This window comes from Gossypium hirsutum, chromosome A04, assembly GCF_007990345.1.
Source record: "Gossypium hirsutum isolate 1008001.06 chromosome A04, Gossypium_hirsutum_v2.1, whole genome shotgun sequence".
NCBI lineage: Eukaryota > Viridiplantae > Streptophyta > Magnoliopsida > Malvales > Malvaceae > Gossypium > Gossypium hirsutum.
Window position 1 is genome coordinate 69286481 of NC_053427.1, and position 22101 is coordinate 69308581.

The following is a 22101-nucleotide window of genomic DNA, read 5'->3' on the forward strand; positions in this document are numbered from 1 at the left end:
TTGCGAATGTGTTGACATTTAGCATAAACTAAATGAGATCAACCTGAAAAGTAAGTTTGAGTTCCAAAATCCATGGTTGAAGTAATCATGTTAGCTAGTATTCTCAAGGTCAAATGACTAAACACCGGAGTCAGGAGAGAAAAATATTTCTTCTACACAAGACATCATAGGATAGAAAATGCTTTTATCACTTCAGGATGGCAGGCAAATTGCAGATGCTGAGCAGCAAAGTAGACATTCAACTGGGATTTTGAGCTAAGTTTTTTCTATGAAAGCAGAACAGATACATAAATGCATGCAACTCTGATCGGACAATGACACAGCCAATGATGATGTAAAGCAACGGAAATAGTTAGACATCAGTGTACATCATGTTATGGCAAAACTTAAGAGACTTTATGTTACATGTCAATTAATTATTATTAAAGTAATGTATTATTATTTTATTAGAAAATTTATATTTATGAGTATTTTATACCTTTTAACACGTCTATTTTTATGGTATTAAGTTTTAGGAGTCTTTCTTTACGGGTCTAAGGGACAATAAAATTAAGTCGGAATTTATTCTAATATTCAACATTCACTTGTTTATCATAGATTAGATCATTTGCGACAAAGAAATAAGAATCAAGAAAAAAGCTCTGCTATGACAAATAATTTGCTTATGATTTGTCTAATGACAATATCCATCAATCGGAGCCGTAACGCATTATTCTTCAATAGAGAATCATGCTCAAGTGCTTCAAAGCTTAAAAGAACAAGAAAATCACAACCATGCAATACCATATGCTCATCCAGCAGTGCACTTATACGTGAACCTTAAAAAGAAGATAATGATGGATAACAGCAAGCTCTGTAGTCTTAAGCTAATCTGAAGCAGGATCATAGAGTCGACACTCTAAAATGCATGTGGACTGAAGACTGCACCTCAAGCTTTAGAATTAGGCTCCTGAATTTGAATTGACGTTTTGGCTAAGCTTGCTTCTAGTTCATTTAATTCGTTCTTGTCCTACTCATCATCATCATCTGTAAGGGATTCAGCATCAGCAGCAGAAGTAGCTGAGGTACTTGGTCCATCAGTAGCTGAATTATTATTGGCCTGAAGATGCGTAAAACAACAAATACTTTTATCTAGTCCATCTCATATCAGTATGCCCACAACATTTGTGCATCCAAAGTGTAAATAATTTGCATGCATTCAATTCAATTATATAACTAAAATACACTTCTAAGCACCTAGTAATCATATCCCGAAGCTTTGCCATATTATCAAGCACAAAAAAGAAGGGCCACAATTTTCCCCAATGAAGACATTAAAATGAGGAAAAATACAAGTTGGATGAGATAATTTAGGCCCAACATACTCAGCAAGGTGCATATTTCAATCCCGCCTCCCTCCTAAAATCAAGGTAGGGAAAGATAAGGAAGCATAAAGATCCTCGGGAGCAGGGCCAGTTTGCTCTGAGATCAGGTTTATATCAGTTTCATTGTCAAAAGCATGTACAATGATGGCATGATTCTGGGGAAAAAGTTACATGTAAGGTCATGTCAAATACTTGCAACTTCACAGCAGTAGAGGGTACATGGTGACAGTAGTCACATTTTACTCCTGAAAGCAATGAACAATAATTTATGTACATTAGAATATGGAAACTGTTATTACTAGTGTATGACTATTTAATAGTGATTTTTTCTTTTAAGAAACTTAAAAAGTGCAATGCTCTGTCTACCATTTCTATTCAGCAGTAGCAGCATCCAAATAAGTATACCAGCATTTCCACCTCTCATTCACCAGAGTGATTCATGAAGCTTATAGGAGCTTCAAGGAAAATATAAAAGATGCCAAGAAAAGGAGTACCTTATTTTCTGGAACATCATATTCTTCCTCTCTTTGGTATTACTCATATGCCTTGGCATCTTCAACAAATAAACTAGCATCTGACATAAACAGTTCACGACCGCTGCCACCAAGCACAAAGAACAGCAAGTTTAGAAAATTACTTTAAAAAAAAAATAAGACACATGAGCAAAACACTCTAATAATAAGTGAAAGTCATACCTCATGCGGTCATTCTTAGCCCTTTCTGCCCTCTGTGCAGCCAAACTTTCATCTCTTTCTGCTATTTTCTTTTTCTTCCATTCCATAAACAACTCAGGAGTCATAGGAGTTGAAGTTTTTAATTTGGCACGCTACAACAAATACATGAATTAGTCACGTAACCCAAATGCTTAACGAAGATATAGTAATAAACTATGGAGATAGAAAGGGTAACAGGTTGATTGCAGCACATCTGATTATTACCTGATTCTCAATCTCTTCCTCAATTGGTGTTTTTTCACTCTCTTCCTCACAGAACCTTTACCAAAATTTGGGCAAACCCAAAACCAACCATATTGTTTCTTTTCCATAGCTTCCAAGAAATATTTACAAACTTCACATACGTTAAAATTTAGTACCAAGCAGTGCAATTCAGTACCAAGCAGTACCTAGATAAGATTTATCAACCTAAATAACTTTAAAATATAACTCAAAATATATGTGTTTCACATATTTCAATACCCTCCCTCAAGTTGGTGCATGTATATCAATAATGCCCAACTTTCTTACAAGAAAATCAAAACTTGTTTTAGAGAGCCTTTTGGTGAGTATGTTAGCAATATGTTGTTTTGAAGGAACAATCAGCATGCACATTTGGCCTTCTTCAATCTTCTCCTTGATAAAGTGTCTATCAATCTCAACATGTTTAGTTCTGTCATGCTGGACTGTGTTGTGAGCAATACTAATGGCAGCTTTGCTATCATAGTACAACTTCATTGGTGAAGTTAATGGTTTCCTTAGCTCTTCCATAATTCTTTTTAACTACATCATTTCAAAAATTCCTTAAGCCATTGATCTAAACTCAGCCTCTACACTACTACTTGCTACAACATTTTGTTTTTTGCTTCGCCAAGTTACAAGGTTTCCCCAAACAAATGGACAATATCCTGATGTAGATCTTCTATTTGTTATGGAGCCTGCCCGTCTGCATCTGTATAAACTTTAATTCCTTTTTGTTCGGATTTCTTGAAGAATAAGCCTTTTCCAGGTGAACTCTTCAAGTATTTTAAAATCCGAAACACTGCTTCTTCATGTTCCTCCATTGGGGAGTGCATAAATTGATTGAATAAGCTCATTGCAAAATTTATGTCTTGCCTTGTATGTGATAAATAAATTAACTTATCGACTAATCTTTGGTATTGCCTTTTATCAACTAATCGACGTTCTTTATTTCTGAATTTTACATTTGGATCAATTGGTGTGTCAGCTACGCAGTAACCACTCATCCCAGCCTCTTTTAAAAGATCAATAACATATTTTTTCTGAGAAACCACAAGACCTTTCTTTGATTGACTAACTTCCATTCCAAGAAAGTATTTCAAAGGACCCAAGTCTTTGATCTCAAACTCCAGTCGGGCTTTGTATCTATCAAAAGATCCATCTGGTTTGAATTTGGTTGTGAACACCTATTTATAGCCTACAGTTTTTTTCCCTACAGGTAATTCCACTGTTTTTCATGTGCCTATTTTTTCAAGAGCGTGCATCTCCTCTAAAATAGCTTCCTTCCATTCAGGAACTTGAAAAGCATCTTTCAAATTTTTGGGTATTTTCATAGTACCGAGATATGAAATAAAGGTTGAGAATGTCGAAGACAAGGCTTTATAGGACACAAAATGTAACACCCCTTACCTGAGTCCGAGGCCGGGACTGGGCACAAGGCATTACTATACTTAATCAAATGCGTACAATCGTTTCCTAGTCACCAAGACTTGATCAAATGTAAAACTCTTTCGAACTTTGTTTAAACTCCTTAATGTAGGCCTACGAGGCCTCAAACTTTAATTGGAAACCATTTGGAACCAACTCGGGTCCTTAAACCGACTAAATAAAAATAACTCTTGAAGCAGGGCACACGCCCGTGACTATGGCCTGTGTCCTTCACACGACCATGAAATGCTCATGTCTTAGCCCGTGTCTAAAAATCTTGACATTCTGTTTCTGACGTCAGTACCCCATTTGGGGCACACGGCCAAGGCACACGCCTGTGGCTATAGGCCGTGTCCTCCACATGGCTGAGACACATGACCATGTCTCTGCTCGTGTGTTTACTACCATACATTCTGACTTGCAAATTTTATGTGCACGGGACACACAGTTGAACAACACGCCCATGGGGCTGACCTTGTGTCTCACACGGCCTAGACACACACCCGTGTGGACAATATAAGGCTATCTACAAAGCTTTTACCATCCTGAGAAACAATCTAACATCGACCAACATATCAAAGATTTACTTAATATGAGTTCTCAACCAAACAACCATAATTAAGACCTATATACATTACATATATTTAACCATGCCAACAAATTCACGTTCATGACAAGCTGACTTATATTCACATAATAACTTTTAATATTAGCCATTTTTCATGGCCTTATTCAAAATGAATCAAATGCTAAAGTAAGCCAACATATTTGGCCAATTAACAATGACACAAAACTTAAAAGTTAGGGTCCTATACATGCCATAATCAAAATAAAATATCTAACTATACCAAATGCTGCTGGTGATAGTGTGATCGATGCCTCCGACGTCCGATGGTCCTTGAGCTAATTAGGCGGCACTATAAGAAAATGGGAAGGAGAGGGAGTAAGCATAAAGCTTAGTAAGTTGCATGCAATAAATATAACAACAACTTTACCATTCATCATCATACTCATAGTACTAAAGTAGGCATAAGCACAACTTACTCATCACTATCCAGTACAATTCACATAGCATATATTGAGCTCACATCTCATACCTTTCAAATAGGTACCTGTACCACTCACAACATGGTTATACTCTTCTCGTTTAACTTAAATTGTCACTCTCACTATTGAACCATTTGGAATGCTATCGGATATTCACTAAGCCTTAAATATAGGGTATAATACAGATGCCATGTCCCGAACATGGTCTTACACTGGCTCATCTATCAAGTTGATGCCATGTCCTAGACATGGTCTTACATTGACTATCGAAATCGAAGCCGACGCCATGTCCCAGACATGGTCTTACAATGACACCTCTCATAGCTGATGCATATCCTAGACATGTCTTCCACTGGCTTACATCTTGAGGCCGATGCATGTCCCAGACATGTCTTACACTAGTTCTCGTCTCAATGCCGATTCCATGTCCCGGACACGGTCTTACACTAGCACACATATGACCCAAATGTCACGGCATGAATATCCGATTTGTTCCTAAGGTACACCCGGGAGTTCTATAATCTCAATTATCATCATGTATTTTCATTTCCACAATTAAGCAATTTATACTGTAAAGCTTCATGCACAATTGACAACAATGTAGTTGCATTATTTACACACAACTTACCTCAGTAATCAAAGTGTAGGTGACTAGTTGGTTTTAGTCCGCTAGCTTTGTTTTTCCCCGGTCTAGGTCTGGATTGTGTAATTCTTGATCTAAATGATAAAAATTTACAAGTTTAATTATTTTATCGATCTAGGTACTCAACAATTCATAATTGGGCAAAATGACCATTTTGCCCCTAGACTTTCACAAAATAACCATTTTACCCCTAAACCCGAAAATCAATTTTTATCGAATGTCCTTGTTAGCCAAGCTTAACAGACCATTTATTTTTCTAATGACAACCTCAAATTCATAATATTTCACAACATTATTATCTATTTTACAATCTTTACAAAATGGTCCTATTAGGGTTTTCATGAGAAGTCCCTTCACAAAAGTTGTTTATTTCACAACCATGATTCATTTTATTCCATAAAATTTCAGAAAGAAACATGAACACTCTCATGGAAAAATCCTAGACTTTCAATCATTTTACAAAATAGTCCCTTCATTTGAAAGCTCATGCAACAAGGGTTCTAAAAATACAAAAATTATCAAGAAAGATCATCAAAATCACTTACTTGAGAGGGTTACAAGTTGCTAAAATTTTCAAGCTTTCAAATCCCAACAATGGCTGAATTTTCGGTGGAGAAGGAATGGTGAAAAGGGATGATATCATCTTTTTTTTTATCTCTATTTTAGTAAAATAAGCTACCAAAACCCACCTAATTTGACTTTTTGACCATTCTTGTCCCCATGGCCAGCCAAGTACTCTTTTAGGGTTGCCATTTAAAGACCCCCAATTTTGTTTCTCTAGCTATTTGACACCTTTAACTATCAAAATAGGACTTTTGCACTTTGTGCGATTTAGTCCTTTTTTGCGATTAAGTTCTCGAACGCTAAAATTAATTCACCAAATTTTTCATGCACCTTTATAATCATGTCTTCACACATAAAATAATATTAAAATAATTTATACGGCTTTGGAATAGTGGTTCCGTAACCACTGTTCTGACTTGCCCCAAAATCAATCTGTTACACAAAGTTAGACATGGGATATTTGACAACATTTTTAACACATTTTATTTTAGAAATTGGAATATCTAAATAAAAAAATTCATTGGTTGGATTATAAGCTTTACCTGGACTTTTGACAAGATCTTGCGAGTCAGATTCTTGGTGATGAGTCTGGTAGAGTCCACTTTCTTAATTTCGATTTCTTCTTGAGTAAACAATTAACTCTTTTGTTTGTTATTTATTCTCATGATCAGACTCTACACCTTCATACGCCTTTTCATTAACAACATTAACATCATTAATTTCTGTATTAATCATAAATTCACTTTCCCCATTATTAGAATCCCTATATTGTATATTCTTAGTGTTTTATTGATCAATTATAAAATCTTCCTTACTATAATTCCCTCCTAAAGATTAGAATCAAAGTAAAATTGCGTTTCAACAAACGTGACATCCATGGTAACAATAATCTTCTTATAAATTGGATCATAACATTTTTAACCCTTTTTATTTGAAGCATAGCCAACAAAGATGCATTTTTTTCACTCTAGGATCTAGTTTACCTTGGTTGTGAAGATGAAAAAAAACACTACACCCAAAAACTCGGAAGGATAAATCTGTGATCAATTTAGAGTTAGGAAAGTTATCTTTAAAAAGATGGAAAGGAGTTCTATAGTTTAGAGTTTTACTAAGCATTCTATTAATAAGATATGTAGCTGTTAACAAGGTTTCACCCCAAAGATAATGTGATACCTAACTAGTGAACATCAAGGCTCTAGTTACTTCCAAAAGATGTCAGTTTTTTCTTTCTGCAACCCCATTTTGTTGTGGTGTATTTGTACAAGATCTTCGATGGACTATACCATGTTTGGTTAAGAAAACCCTAATTGGTCATTAAAAAAATTCCCACCATTGTCACTTCGAAGTACTTCTATTCTCACACCAAATTTTGTTTTCACCATAGCATAAAAAGACTGAAACATATTTTTAACTTCAGACTTATCTTTTAATAAAAACACCTAACAAATGCAAGTATGATCATCAATAAATATTATAAACCAACATTTTCCTGAAAAAGTTGAGACTCTCGAAGGTCCCCAAACTTCACTATGAATTAACAAAAAAAGGTTTGGAAGCTTTATATTTTTGAGGTGGGAAGAATGACCGATGATGTTTAGCCAATTCACAAAATTCATAGTGATATGAAGAAGGAGTTTTATTTTTAAATAGATCAGGTAACAAATATCTTAAATAGTAAAAATTAGGATGTCCAAGCCTATAATGCCAAATCATAACCTTATCAAAACTAGGAGCAGAATTTAAACATAAAGTAGTTGTTGGTTGACTTAGATGGTCGTCGTCAAGAAAGTAAATTCCACCAGATTCTTTAGCATTGCCAATCATTGTAATACCCCTACCCGTATTCATTGCCAGAATAAGGTACGAAGTATTACCGGAGTTTACGAATTAAAATTTTTTTAACTCAATACAACCCCTTTATAGATATCTAACCTTCCCTGAAATTTTAAACCAAAAACAATCCACATCAACCAATCCAATTCAACATATTTTCAAGATAAATTCATGCATATTTATAAAATAACGTCATCACATACCCAAAACCAAGATTTCTTAGCTATACCAATGACTAATCTACCTTCATTTCACAGAATCATTTACTTTATTAGCTTATACATGCCATTGATTTCCAAAATAAAGTTTCTTTATATACCGAAATCCTGAGGTTGATAGTGTGATGTGTCTCCGACCAAATCCGACCTTCGAGCTCTTAACACTACAAAACAGGGAAAAAGGAAACAGGGTAAGCACGTTGTGCTTAGTAAGCTCATGTAACAAGAATTATACTTACCTAATATTTTCAATACAATACAATAAACATTCATATATCCATTCAATGCATTATTACCCTAATATGCACAAACTCAACATTCAAGTTAGTACAATAATTTCCATGTACCAATAATATATACCATGATTGATGAGCTCATCAATACCATGATTTCCATTTCCTTGTTATTTTTCCATAATTATCTCGTTGAATTTATCGGAATTTCGATGGATTTTTTAGAGGTACACTTTTAGTGTACAATTCCGGGTTCGTCAATTCATATTCATGTGCGCACATTTCCATTTCAGAGAGCACACTCCCGCGAACCTCAACCTTGCAGCGGGATTACCAGTCCAGGCTAAATCCCCTGCAATATAAACTCATAGAGTATTGTCGGGATTACCAGTCCAGGCGAAATCCCCTGCAACAATAATTACTCTAATGAGCTTGGATCTGAATTACCAGTCCAGGCTAAATTCAGACCCTAATTCGGATTACCCGTCCGGGCTAAATCCATTTTACACATATTCTTTGGGAGGGCTATATCAAGATAGGATCACCCGTCCGGGCTAGATCCTTTTTACCGTCAATTCCTTTTCAGAGATCTATCAAAATTTCCTTTCATTCAACCGGGATTTCTTCCCCTTTTTATCAAATATATCAATGTTTCATAAATTTTCATACAATGAACTTTCAAATCATATTCACATCAGTAACATACATTTCAAGCATTTAAGAATATAATTCAAGTTACATGAACTTACCTTGATACTTGTTTGTAAACAAAAAAAACTACTAATCCCGAACTTTTTCCTTTCCTCGATCTAGCTTCATATTTGAATCTTCTGGATCTAAATAAATAAACTTAATTATCAATTTAATACATTTCATGTTCATATGCAACATTCTCTATAATTCAACTATTATTATTTATAGTTTATTCAAAGCTGTCTATTTGAGTCATAGTCACTAAATTATTTATAACTAAAGCTACAGAACTCCAAATTAAGATCAGTTAATTTTTCCTGAAACTAGACTTATATATATTCTTACCATAAAATTTTCAGAATTTTTGGTTTAGCCAATAAGTACATTTTATTCTTTAAATTCACCCCTGTTCTGCTGTCCAATAGTTCTGACCTCTCTTCACTAAAAATTAATTATCTCTTCATACATGATTCTAATGATCTTGTTTGTTTCTATTAAAAATAGACTCATTCATGATTCTAGAAATATAAATTTAAGCCCATAATTATTTTTATTCGATTTTTTTTATGAATTTTCAAAGTTAGAACAGGGGAACTCAAATTCATTTTGACCTTGTCTCACAAAATTCGTTATATCTCAAAATTTACAAATCCATTGCTTACACTATTTATTCTATGAGAAACTAGACTCAATAAGATTTAATTCCATATTTTTTTCATCTTCTAATTCGATTCCTAAAAGTTATGGTGATTTTTCAAAATTAGTCTACTGTTGCTGTCCAAACTGTTTTTGTGCAAGCTGTTTATTACTATTTTCCCCTAAGCTTTTAATAAATGATAATTTCGTCCCTACTCAATTAGCCTCTCTATTGAGCTGATTTTTCTCAATTAATATTTTATTCTATCACTTTAAACTAGTTAACAACCTTTAGTAATCAAAATTTAAGCAATAGACTTTAATTCCAAACATTTTCACAATTAGGTCCTAAAAATCAATTTCTATTAAAATTACCTAATAAAATCATCTAATAAACAAATTAAAGCTTTAATTTCATTCTATTTCATCATAAAATTACAACACTAAACTATGGTGACTTTCAATTTCATCCATGAAATCAAAAACTAATGAATTTAATAGTAGGACCTAGTTGTAAAAGTCTTAGAAACACAAAAATTACAAGAAAAAGCCAGGGATTAACTCACTTGGTGCAAAAATTATGGAATAACAGCTTAGAGAACCCTCCTATGGCGTTTTTAGCTGCTGGAATTGAAGAGAAATGAAGAGAAATCTAGATATTTCCTATTTAGTCCTAGTTTTATTTAGTTAATTTTGCAATATTCCAATTTTGCCCTTAATTTATCAATTTTCCTACTGATTTCATGCCCTTGCCGTCCAGCCCAAATAAATTTTGGGTTTAATTTCCTTTTAAATCCTTTCTCATTAGACTCTTAAGCTATTTAATCATTCTAGCAACATTTACACTTATTGCAATTTAGTCCTTTTCATTTAATTGACTACCCAAACATTAAAATTTCCTAAAGAAATTTTAATACCACATTACTAACATTTCATAAATATTTATAAAATTATTTTCGACTTGGTTTTACGAGATAGAGGTCCCGATACCTTGTTTTTACCCAATTTCTTCAATAATTTCTTTTTCTAACTAACCACTAAATCGATAAAATTTTTCTATCAATATTTTCATACGATTTTCCTATCATATCAATTTTCATGAAAAAATTTTGAAATAAATTTCTCTTTAAATCAAATTTGTGGTTACGAAACCACTGTTCCGATAACCTTGAATTTAGGCCATTACAATATCCTCTCCGAGACTATGTCCTGAAATTTACACATAGAGGAGTCAAATATAACATGACAATTCGAGGACTGGGATAATTTACTGACTGGTATGATATTACAAGCTAGATTTGGCACATATAAAGCATCATGTAAAACTAAGGGAGGCGAAATTTTAACATTGCCTTTTCCAGCTATTGCTGAGAACGACCCATTTGCTACTTTGATTTTTTTGTTTCCTGCACAAGGTGTGTAAGTTGAAAAAAGAAAATGAATACTAGTCATGTGATCATTAGCTCCAGAATCAATAATTTACATGTTTGTTTTACAAGGCTTGGCACTGAAAAAAATAGAAAACCAGTACCTGATTGGGAAAAGGAGGAAAAAGGATTATTGGATGAGTTGGGAACATAAGAATTCATCCGAAATTGTGGTGAATGAAAAAGTTGTGTAGATGCTCTAGTTGTTCCTTAGTGAATGGAGACCCTTCTAGAGAACTTTGGCCCTCATAATTTTCATTAGTTGTTTCAACGGTAAAACTTTTTTCATCTGTTTGATTGCTAGATTTCTTATCTCTAATGGATGCTATTTTAACCATGATGCTACTAAAGATAACCTGGCTCATATGCCATGAAAGTTTTCAAGAGAGCATTTAATAAAACTATTCTGTTTTTTATTAACTAAACGACTGAATTTAAATAGAGAAAAAGAGTCATAACCTAATTGGGAAAATAATTCCCTTATTCTAATAAACTACTAAAATACAAGGAAAATAATTCCCTTATTTTAATAAACTACTAAAGGATAAAATAAATTATTCCTAGAATATCTCAAATGATTTATTCTAAGATTTATCTACCTAGATAAGATTTATCTACCTAAATAACTTTAAAATATATCCCAAAATATATGGGTTTCATATATTTCAACAATTTACACCAACTTTATCTTCCTAGCCACATCTGATTTAACTTTTCCCTGTCTTTATCCCCTATGTAAATTACTAATTTCCACATTAGGTGAATCTCATAATGGAGATTCGGGTACAGATGTTTAAGAATTTAATAGAAAAATACCTCACAATAGCTTTGGATTGGCCATCAACCATGATAGCTGTAACACCCCTAACCCATATCCAACGTTGGAATAAGGTTATGAGGCATTACCAAAAATCACACACAATTCACATACATTCATACATTCATAACCAAAATCTATTCATATCAATCACATTGTCCCTTGTAAGGTCCTATGGGACCTTAAAACATGCTTAGAAGGGGTTTAGGACTAAACCGATAACGTTCACAAACTTTGAAAAACATAAAAATTTTTCAAAGATATAAGGGTCACACGCCCGTGTGAACAGACCGTGTGCCTCACACGGCTACCAGACAAGTCCGTGTCACAGACCGTGTGAAAACAGGGCATACATACTGACTTGCACCACACGGCTGAGGATATGCCCGTGTGCCAGGCCGTGTGAAATCTAAGGGGGTTACTGACTTGGGTCACATGGCCGACCACACGCCCATGTGCTAGCTCGCGCGCCACACACGGCCAATAGACACGGCTGTGTGTCTAGGCCGTGTCAAAACTATAGGGTATACTGACTTTAATTCTAAGGGCACCTCAGGGGACACACAGCCATGTAACATGATCGTGTGTAGCACACGGCTGAGACACACACCGGTGTCTCTACCCGTGTGGACAAAGCGTCACAAATTGAGGTACCACTTTGTTCCTTTAAGCTCTGATGCTCTTCCTTCTAAAATTCCTAGAGTTGAAGATGAGGCGCTTGATTTGTCTAACTTAGAACGTGAACCTGGGTCACGTAAGCAAATATATGAGTATCCGGTTAATATGCGTGATGAAATTCGAAAAGCTTATATTAAGGTTGGACCTTATCAACCTATTCTTTCAGAATATCCTACTTCCAATTCAAAAAAGCATCCTCGTTATTTTCAACCATCATGGTTTAAACAATTTTCCTGGTTAGAATATTCACCTTCTAAAGATGCAGTATTTTGTTTGCCTTGTTTTCTTTTTAATAGCAATCCAAATAGTCATTTTGGATCAACTACATTTACTCATAATTGCTTTAGTAATTGGAAAAAGGTACACGATGGATGCAATTGTGCTTTTTTGACACATATGGGAAAAGATCCGAATTCACTGCATAACAATGCACAATGAGCTTATGTAGATTTAATGAATCAAGCTCAACATATTAAAGTATCACTTGATAGACAAGCTACACAAAAAATTTCAGCTAATCGTCTACGTCTGAAAACTAGTATAGATGTTGTTCGAAGGTTGTCATTTCAAGGGTGTGCTTTTAGAGGTCATGATGAAAGCTCGGAATCAAAAAATCGTGGGAACTTTCTTGAATTGTTATCACTATTAGCATCGTATGACGAGAAAGTTGGAAATGTTTTGAAAAGTGCTCCACAAAATGCTAGTTATACTTCTTCAACAATACAAAAAGAGATATTGCAAATTTATGCTAGTAGAGTTCGTAATGTAATTCGTGAAGAAATTAGTGATAGAAAGTTCAGCATTATTGTGGATGAAGCGAGAAACAAGTCAAAAAAAAGAGCAAATGGAAATTATTTTGAGATTTGTTGATAAACAAGGACAGGTAAAAGAATGATTTTTTGATATAGTCCATGTTAAAGATACTGCATCATTGACTTTGAAGAATGTGATTTTTAATGTTCTCTTGCAACATAGTTTTGACATACAAAATATCCGAGGTCAAGGATATGATGGAGCAAGCAATATGCGTGGGGAATTTAACAGCTTGCAAGCTTTGATTTTGAATGATTGTCGATATGCTTATTATGTTCACTGTTTTGCTCATCGTCTTCAGTTAGCATTGGTTGCAGCAGCTAGAGAAGTGGTTAAAGTGCATCAATTCTTTAAAGACTTGTCTGATATTGTTAATATTGCTTTGACTTCTTCCAAACGATACGATGAATTACAAAAAGCCCAAGCAGCTGAAATATCTCGTTTGGTATCCATCAATGAGTTAGCAATTGGAATAGGAATGAATCAGATTGGCACTTTACAATGTCCTAGTGAGACTCGATGGAGTTTCCATTTAAATTCAGTTACTAGTTTACTGAAGATGTACAATGCTACTAGCACAGTTCTTGAAAATCTAAAAAATGCCGCTTCTAACTATTCTTAGCGATGAGATGTTCATAACACATATAATAGATTGAGTTCTTTTGAGTTTATTTTTATTTTGCATGTGAAGAAGGAAGTTTTAGGGATTACTGATAACCTTTGTCAAGCTCTGCAGCGTCGTTCTCAAGATATATTAAATGCCATGAGTTTAGTTTTGGCAACGAAAGATTTAATTCAAAAGTTGAGATATGATGGATGGGATGAATTGTTGAAAAATGTGATATCTTTTTTTGAAACTTTGGAGTTGGATTTTCCAGATATGAATGCTCAATACATTGTGGGTCGTAGTCACAATAAGAAGGAAGACGTTTGTAACACCCCTTACCCATATCCGTCGCTGGAACAGGGTACGAGGTATTAACAAATTATAGTATATACTATTAAATAAAACCCAACAAAAATATGGCGTGAAATTTGATCATGGATCATTATAACATATGCCATTAACAATACAAACCAACTTCAAAGGCTTCGTACAAAATGATTAGTTTGATACTATAAGTAGTAATTTAAACCTAGACAATTATGACAAGTAACAAAATAACTAAGTCTGCTATACATGCCATATTTCAAAATGTTGAGTTCAGATACCAAGAGTATTGATAGTGCGGGCGGATCTTCTACGATCTCTGACTCCTGTGCTAGCTGGATGACACTATAAGACAAAGGAGAGAAAAGAAAGTAAGCTTATAGCTTAGTAAGTAAGTATATAAATAACAAATAAGGGATCTAATATGTTTACAACATAACTCAATTATATCATATTTTTAATTTTACTGTTTACTCCAATTTGATCAAGCTGTCCCTCCTGCGTCATGATCACTAAATAAATCATAACTTGAGTTATGAAACTCAAAATTCAAATCCGTAAAATTTCCCTGAATCTAGACTCATAAAAATTTGTACAAATTTTTTTCTAGAATTTTTGGTTTAGCCAATTAGTACAGTTTATTAGTTAAAGTTTCCCCTGTTACACAGCTCAACTAATCTGACCTCTGTTCATTACGAATTGAATTTCTATGATTACACAATTCAAATAACCATGAAACCTGTTTCATTTAAAACTAGACTCAATAAGGAATTTAGGAATATAAACTATATTTCTTAATTTGTTTTGTACAATTTTTAATGATTTTTCAAAGTTGAAACAGGGGACCACATAGTCATCCTGAACAAGTCTCACACAATTGTAAATATCTCAAAATATAGAACTCCTTTGCTTGATCTGTTTATTTTATATGAAAATAGACTCATTAAGATTTAATTTCACATCTCATTCAACCTCTAATTAAATTCCTTCTATTTTTGGTGAATTTTCAAAATCACGTCACTGCTACTGTCCAAAACAGTTTTAATGCTAATTTCACTCTTTCACACATTCTTTATACTAACCTCATTTTAACTTACATATATATATACCACAAATCATTTTCACCACATTTCATGCATCACAAGTGTAGGTCCATGACTACAATGTCACCACAAAACCATCCCGTTGAACAATTCGGATTAATCCTCGATACATGATGGTTTCAGCACACAGCCCCACCATCATATTTCATTTAATTCGGCTCTCTTGTACACATGGTGAACACTTAGTACCATTCATGCGACCTAGCTGATTTGTCTTGTAGGTCTCTTGTCTACATAGTGTCCTTCACTTGGAATCACGCATGCGACCTAGTTACATTTATCTTTCACGTAGCTCTCTTGTCTACATGGGATACATCCCGAATCACACATGTGACCTAGCTACTATATAGTATCTCGTAGCCTTCTTGTACACATGATGTGCACTCGGCACCATACATGTGACCTAGCTACGCTCCCTCTATTTTATTTGATTTTTCCGAATGTTCAACCGGGATCTCTCTCTCTATTATTTATTTCCATTCTTCCAATAGTTGATTTATACTTCAACATCAGCTAATATATATATAATAGGCTGAAATATAAGAATGTAAATGAAATTAATGTATTATTTACATACAAACTTACCTCGGTGCAAAATATGGGAATTTTGCAATTTAGTCCAAAACTTTCTCCTTCCCCCGTTCGAGGTCGATTCCACTCCTTTCTTGATCTATAACAACATATTTAGCTCATTTAACACTCGAACCATTTATTTTAATCCAAAAATCACATTATACAAAAATTACATTTTTGCCCCCTAACTTTTACAAAATTACGATTTTGCCCCAAGGCTCGGAAATTTAATTTCAGCCCTTATTATTATGTTTAATGACCTACTGATAATTTTTCTCTTCTATGGCAACATCAAATTCTCACTCTAACACATAGTTATGAACAATAGGTATTTTTATCGATTATGTCGTTTTGCTCGTTTTCGTTAAAAATCGCTTAGAAAAGATCGTTCTCCTAACTTCAAACATTCATATTCTACCATCAAACAAAAAAATACATGCCTATCATTCATGGGTAAATTTTTAAACATAAACCCTAACTCAAACTAATGGTAGAAATAAGTAAACCGAGCTACGAGGATTTCAAAAATGTGAAGAACATTAAAAACGGGGCTTGAAATCACTTACTATGAAGCTTGAAAGTTGAAGAAACCCTAGCTATGGAGGAGATCAATTTTCGGCAGCAACTAATGAAGATGATAACCAATTCTGTGTTATTTTTCCCATTTTATTTCATTTAATATACAAATGACCAAAATGCCCTTACTACTAAACTTTCAAAAAATTCCCTCCATGTCCAACTTTTGTCCATAACTTAAGAATGGGTCAAATTGCTATTTAAGACCTCCTAGTTAATATCCCAAAGCAATTTCATACTAAAAACTTCTAAAACACAAGTTTTACAATTTATTCGATTTAGTCCCTAATCTCAACTTAAGCGCGAAATGTACAGAATTTCATCACGAAATTTTCACGAAATCATGAAATCATATCATAAACCCCAAAATAATTATAAAACAATTATTTCTATCTCAGATTTGTGGTCACGAAACCACTATTCCGATTAGGCCCTAATTCGGGTTGTCACAATTCTCCCCCTTTAGAGATTTTCGTCCCCAAAAATCTTACCGGTAAAGAGGTTCGGGTACTGTTTCCTCATAGCTTCCTCGAGTTCCCACGTCGCCTCTTCTATCCCATGTCTGTGCCACAATACTTTCACTAAGACTATACTTTTATTTCTTAACTGTTTAATTTCTCGAGCCAAAATCTTTACTGGTTCCTCCTCATAGGTCATATCCGGTCGAATCTCAATTTCTGTTGGAGAAATCACATGTGAAGGATCAGAACGATAACGTCGCAACATTGATACATGAAACACATTATGAATTCTTTCTAACTCTGCTGGTAAGGCCAACCGATATGCCACTGGTCCAATCCTCTCAGTAATCTCGTACGGCCCAATAAAACACAGACTCAACTTGCCTTTTCGGCTAAATCTCAGAATCCTTTTCCATGGTGACACCTTCAAGAACACTTTATCACCCACCTGAAATTCAATCTCTTTTCTTTTTAAATCTGCATATGACTTTTGTTGATCTGAAGCAGCTTCCAAGCAATCCCGAATTACTTTTATTTCTCTTCGGTTTCTTTAACTAGATCAACTCCATGAATCTGTTTCTCACTAAGTTCGGTCCAATATAAAGGAGTCCGACACTTACGACCATACAAGGCTTCGTACGGTGCCATTTGTATACTTGACTGATAACTGTTATTGTAGGCAAATTCAATCAAAGATAGATATTTCTCCCAACTACCTGCAAATTCTAAGACACAGCATCTAAGCATATCCTCGAGTACCTCGATTACTCTTTCCGACTGACCATCTATTTGTGGATGAAATGCGGTACTAAAGTTCAATTTTGTATCCAAAGCTTCTTGTAACTTTTTCCAAAATCTCGCGGTAAATCTCGGATCTCTATCTGATATTATAGACATAGGTACTCCATGCAACCTCACAATTTCAGCAATATATAATTCGGCTAATTTATCAAGTGAGTAATCGGTACGTACTGGTATAAAGTGGGCTGACTTTGTTAATCTATCAACCACTACCCAGACAGCATCCTTCTTTTTAGGAGTTAAAGGCAAACCGGTTACAAAATCCATGGTAATCTTGTCCCATTTCCACTCAGGCACCATTACCGGTTGAAGTAATCCTGAAGGCACTTGATGTTCAGCTTTTACTTGTTGACAGATCAAACACTTGGTTACAAATTCAGAAATGTCCCTTTTCATACCTGGCCACCAATACAACTTTTTTAAATCATTATACATTTTTGTGCCATTGGGGTGAACTGATAAACAGCCACTGTGCGCCTCATGTAATATTTTCTGAATCAATTCATCGTTTTTCAGTACACATATCCTGTCTCGAAACATCAAACAGTCATCTGGTCCAACTCGAAAATCTGAGTCGTAACGTGATTCGCATTGAGTTCTCTTGGTTCGCAACTCACTATCGTTCTTTTGAGCATCACAAATCAACTGGAGAAATAACGGTTTAGCCCTCATTTCTGCTAAGATTGACCCATCATCAGACAATGCTAACCCCGTATTCATGGCTCTCAAAGTAAAAAGAAATTTCCTGCTCAAGGCGTCAGCAATTACATTTGCTTTTCCCGGATGGTAATCAATCACTAGATCATAATCCTTTAATATTTCAAGCCATCTCCTCTATCGCAGATTCAAATCCTTTTGATTCATCAAATACTTCAAACTTTTGTGATCAGTAAAAATTCGGCATTTTTCACCATACAAATAATGTCGCCAAATCTTCAAGGCAAAGAAAATAGCGGCCAATTCCAAATCATGTGTAGGATAGTTCTTCTCATGCGATTTTAACTGTCTCGAAGCATAAGCTACCACTTTACCCTCTTGCATTAACACACATCCAAGGCTTGTTAATGATGCATCACTATAAATTACGAACTCCTTTCCTGGCTCGGGCTGTACTAAAATTGGTGCTTCAGTCAATCGTGCTTTCAACTTTTCAAAACTCTGCTGACATTTATCAGTCCATTCAAACTTAACATTCTTTTGCAACAACTTAGTCATAGGAGAGGCAATCATCGAAAATCCTTCAACAAAATGTCTATAATACTCGGCTAAGCCTAAAAAGCTTCTAACCTCGGATACATTCTTTGGCGGTTTCCAATCAACAATCACAGAAATCTTGCTTGGATCCACCCGAATACCATCACCTGAGACTATATGTGCCAAAAATCCGACTTCACGAAGCCAGAACTCACTTTTACTAAACTTAGCAAACAGTTTTTTTTCTCTCAAGATCTGCAATATGGTTCTCAAGTGTTCGGCATGTTCAGACTCACCCTGAGAATAAATTAGAACGTCATCTATAAAAACTACTACAAACTTATCCAAATATGGCCGAAAGATCCGATTCATTAAGTCCATAAATATAGCTGGAGCATTTGTTAAGCTGAAAGGCATCACAAGAAACTCATAATGTCCATACCTTGTCCTAAAGGTGGTTTTCGGCACATCCGACTCCTTAACTCTCAACTGGTAGTAACCAGACCTCAAATCGATCTTTGAAAACACTGTGGCCCCCTTTAACTGATCGAATAAATCATCAATCATCAGCAATGGGTACTTGTTCTTTATAGTCACCTTATTAAGCTGACGGTAATCAATGCAAAGTCTCATTGAACCATCCTTCTTCTTTACGAACAATACAGGAGCACCCCAGGGAGAGAAACTCGGTCTCACAAATCCTTTGTCTGTTAACTCCTACAACTGAGCCTTCAATTCTTTTAATTCAGTCGGAGCCATTCTATATGGAGTAATCGAGATCGATGCAGTACCCGGCAACAAATCAATGGCAAACTCTATCTCTCTGTTCGGAGGCAACCTAGGCAATTCCTCTGGAAATACATCTGGAAACTCATAGACTATCGGTACTGATTCAAACTTCAGTTGAGGCAACTTAGTATTCATTACATAAGCCAGATAAGCTTCACACCCTTTCCTCATGTATTTCTGTACAGACATGTGCGAAATCACCATAGGCAATTTATTTGATTCATCTGTTTCAACCCACAGAATTTCTCCATTTTCACATTTCAACTCTAGTGTTTTTTGTTTACAATCTACCTTGGCATCATACAATGTCAACCAGTCTATTCCCAAGATAACGTCAAACTCATCAAATGGTAACAGCATCAAATTAGCCGGAAAACAGTGACCTTGAATCATTAATGGGCAATTCTTGCAAACCTTGTCAACTAGCACATATTGGCCTAAGGGGTTCGACACTTTAATCGTAAACTCAGTAAACTCAACAGGCAACTTTTTATTAGATACTAAATTCATGCAAATATAGGAATGAGTGGACCCGGGATCAATCAATGCAATAACAATAGTATCATAAAGAGAAAATGTACCAGTAATGACATCGGGAGATGATGCATCTTCTCGGGCACGTATAGCATAAGCTCTAGCAGGTGCCCTAGCTTCTGATCTTGCCGTTGAATCTTCCATCGCAGTTTTACTGCTAGTCCCACCTCCAGTATTTCTTGGTGGTCTACCTCTACTAACGGTGGTATTCTGTCTAGCACTCTGAAATCTTTCTTCTTTAACTTTCTCCGGACAGTCTCTAATAAAATGCTCGAGAGAACCACACCTGAAACAAGCTCGCTCGGTTCCCCAACACTCACCATAATGTTGCCTGCCACATTGCTGACACTCGGGCTTTCTAGGTCGCACATTACCCACACTTGCCACCGAAGTAACTTGAGCTTTAGAACCCGAATATGCTTTACCACGATCTCTGTGTGAATCCCCAGTTGAAACTGTCATTCGAGGGTTTGTCTCTTTGGACCTCTTTGATTGAGATTGAAATGGCTTGCTTATTGGCCTTTTTTTGGCATCTCGAGCCTCAATAGCAGCTTTTCTTCTTTCTTTGTTCAATTCTTCGGCTTTAAGAGCTCGATCAACCAATACTACAAATTCTTTCAACTCCAAAATTCTTACAAGTACTTTAATGTCCTCATTTAGCCCATCTTCAAACCTTCTGCACATAATGGCCTCGGTGGACACACATTCCTGGGCATACTTGCTGAGTGTCACAAATTGGCATTCATACTCTGCCACAGACATCTTGCCCTGCTTCAATTCAAGGAACTCCTTCCGTTTTTGATCAATAAATCGCTGACTTATGTATTTCTTTCTAAATTCTTCCTGGAAGAAATCCCAAGTAACTCTTTCTTTTGGCACCACTGCTACCAAATTCTTCCACTAGTGGTAGGCTGAATCTCTCAAAAGTGATACAACACACTTTAAGCACTCTTCGGGTGTACATGAGAGCTCATCAAATACACGGGTAGAATTTTCAAGCCAGAATTCCGCTTTCTTAGGATCATCATTGATCTTTGCTCTAAACTTTTCAGCCCCTTATTTTTGAATCTTGTCAACCGGCGGCTTGTTCATTCTTACCAAATCTATGCCTTGAGCAGCTACAGGAATCATCTGAGGTATAGGAGGGGGTGGAGGAGGTTGAGCATTTGGATTTGCTCGAATAAATTCAGTATACCAATTGTTCATCATTTGGAGAAAGGCATCCCGAGCCTCATCTCCCTGTCTCAATGTCTCAGGTCTACTTTCCACAGGCGCGGTCCCTTGTGCGGGAGCCGATGCATTACTAGCAGCATCATCAGCCGTAGTTCCTTCAGGATCCATTACAAGAGTATTGATAGTGCGGGCGGATCTTCTACGATCTCTGACTCCTGTGCTAGCTGGATGACACTATAAGACAAAGGAGAGAAAAGAAAGTAAGCTTATAGCTTAGTAAGTAAGTATATAAATAACAAATAAGGAATCTAATATGTTTACAACATAACTCAATTATATCATATTTTTAATTTTACTGTTTACTCCAATTTGATCAAGCTGTCCCTCCTGTGTCAGATCACTAAATAAATCATAACTCGAGTTACGAAACTCGAAATTCAAATCCGTAAAATTTCCCTGAATCTAGACGCATAAAAATTCTTACAAATTTTTTTCTAGAACTTTTGGTTCAGCCAATTAGTACATTTTATTAGTTAAATTTTCCCCTGTTACACAGCTCAACTAATCTGACCTCTATTTATTAAGAATTTAATTTCTCTCAGTACACAATTCAAATAAC

General features: G+C 35.3%; 1 protein-coding gene across 1 annotated transcript; it reads left to right on the forward strand.

The window, feature by feature from the left end:
• Nucleotides 1-12987: 12987 nt before the first annotated feature.
• On the forward strand, nt 12988-13969 carry LOC107947798 (zinc finger MYM-type protein 1-like). Its single transcript, XM_016882320.1, has 2 exons — nt 12988-13361; nt 13510-13969. The coding sequence occupies exons 1-2, from the start codon at nt 12988-12990 to the stop codon at nt 13967-13969; spliced, it is 834 nt and encodes a 277-aa protein (XP_016737809.1).
• Nucleotides 13970-22101: the final 8132 nt, after the last annotated feature.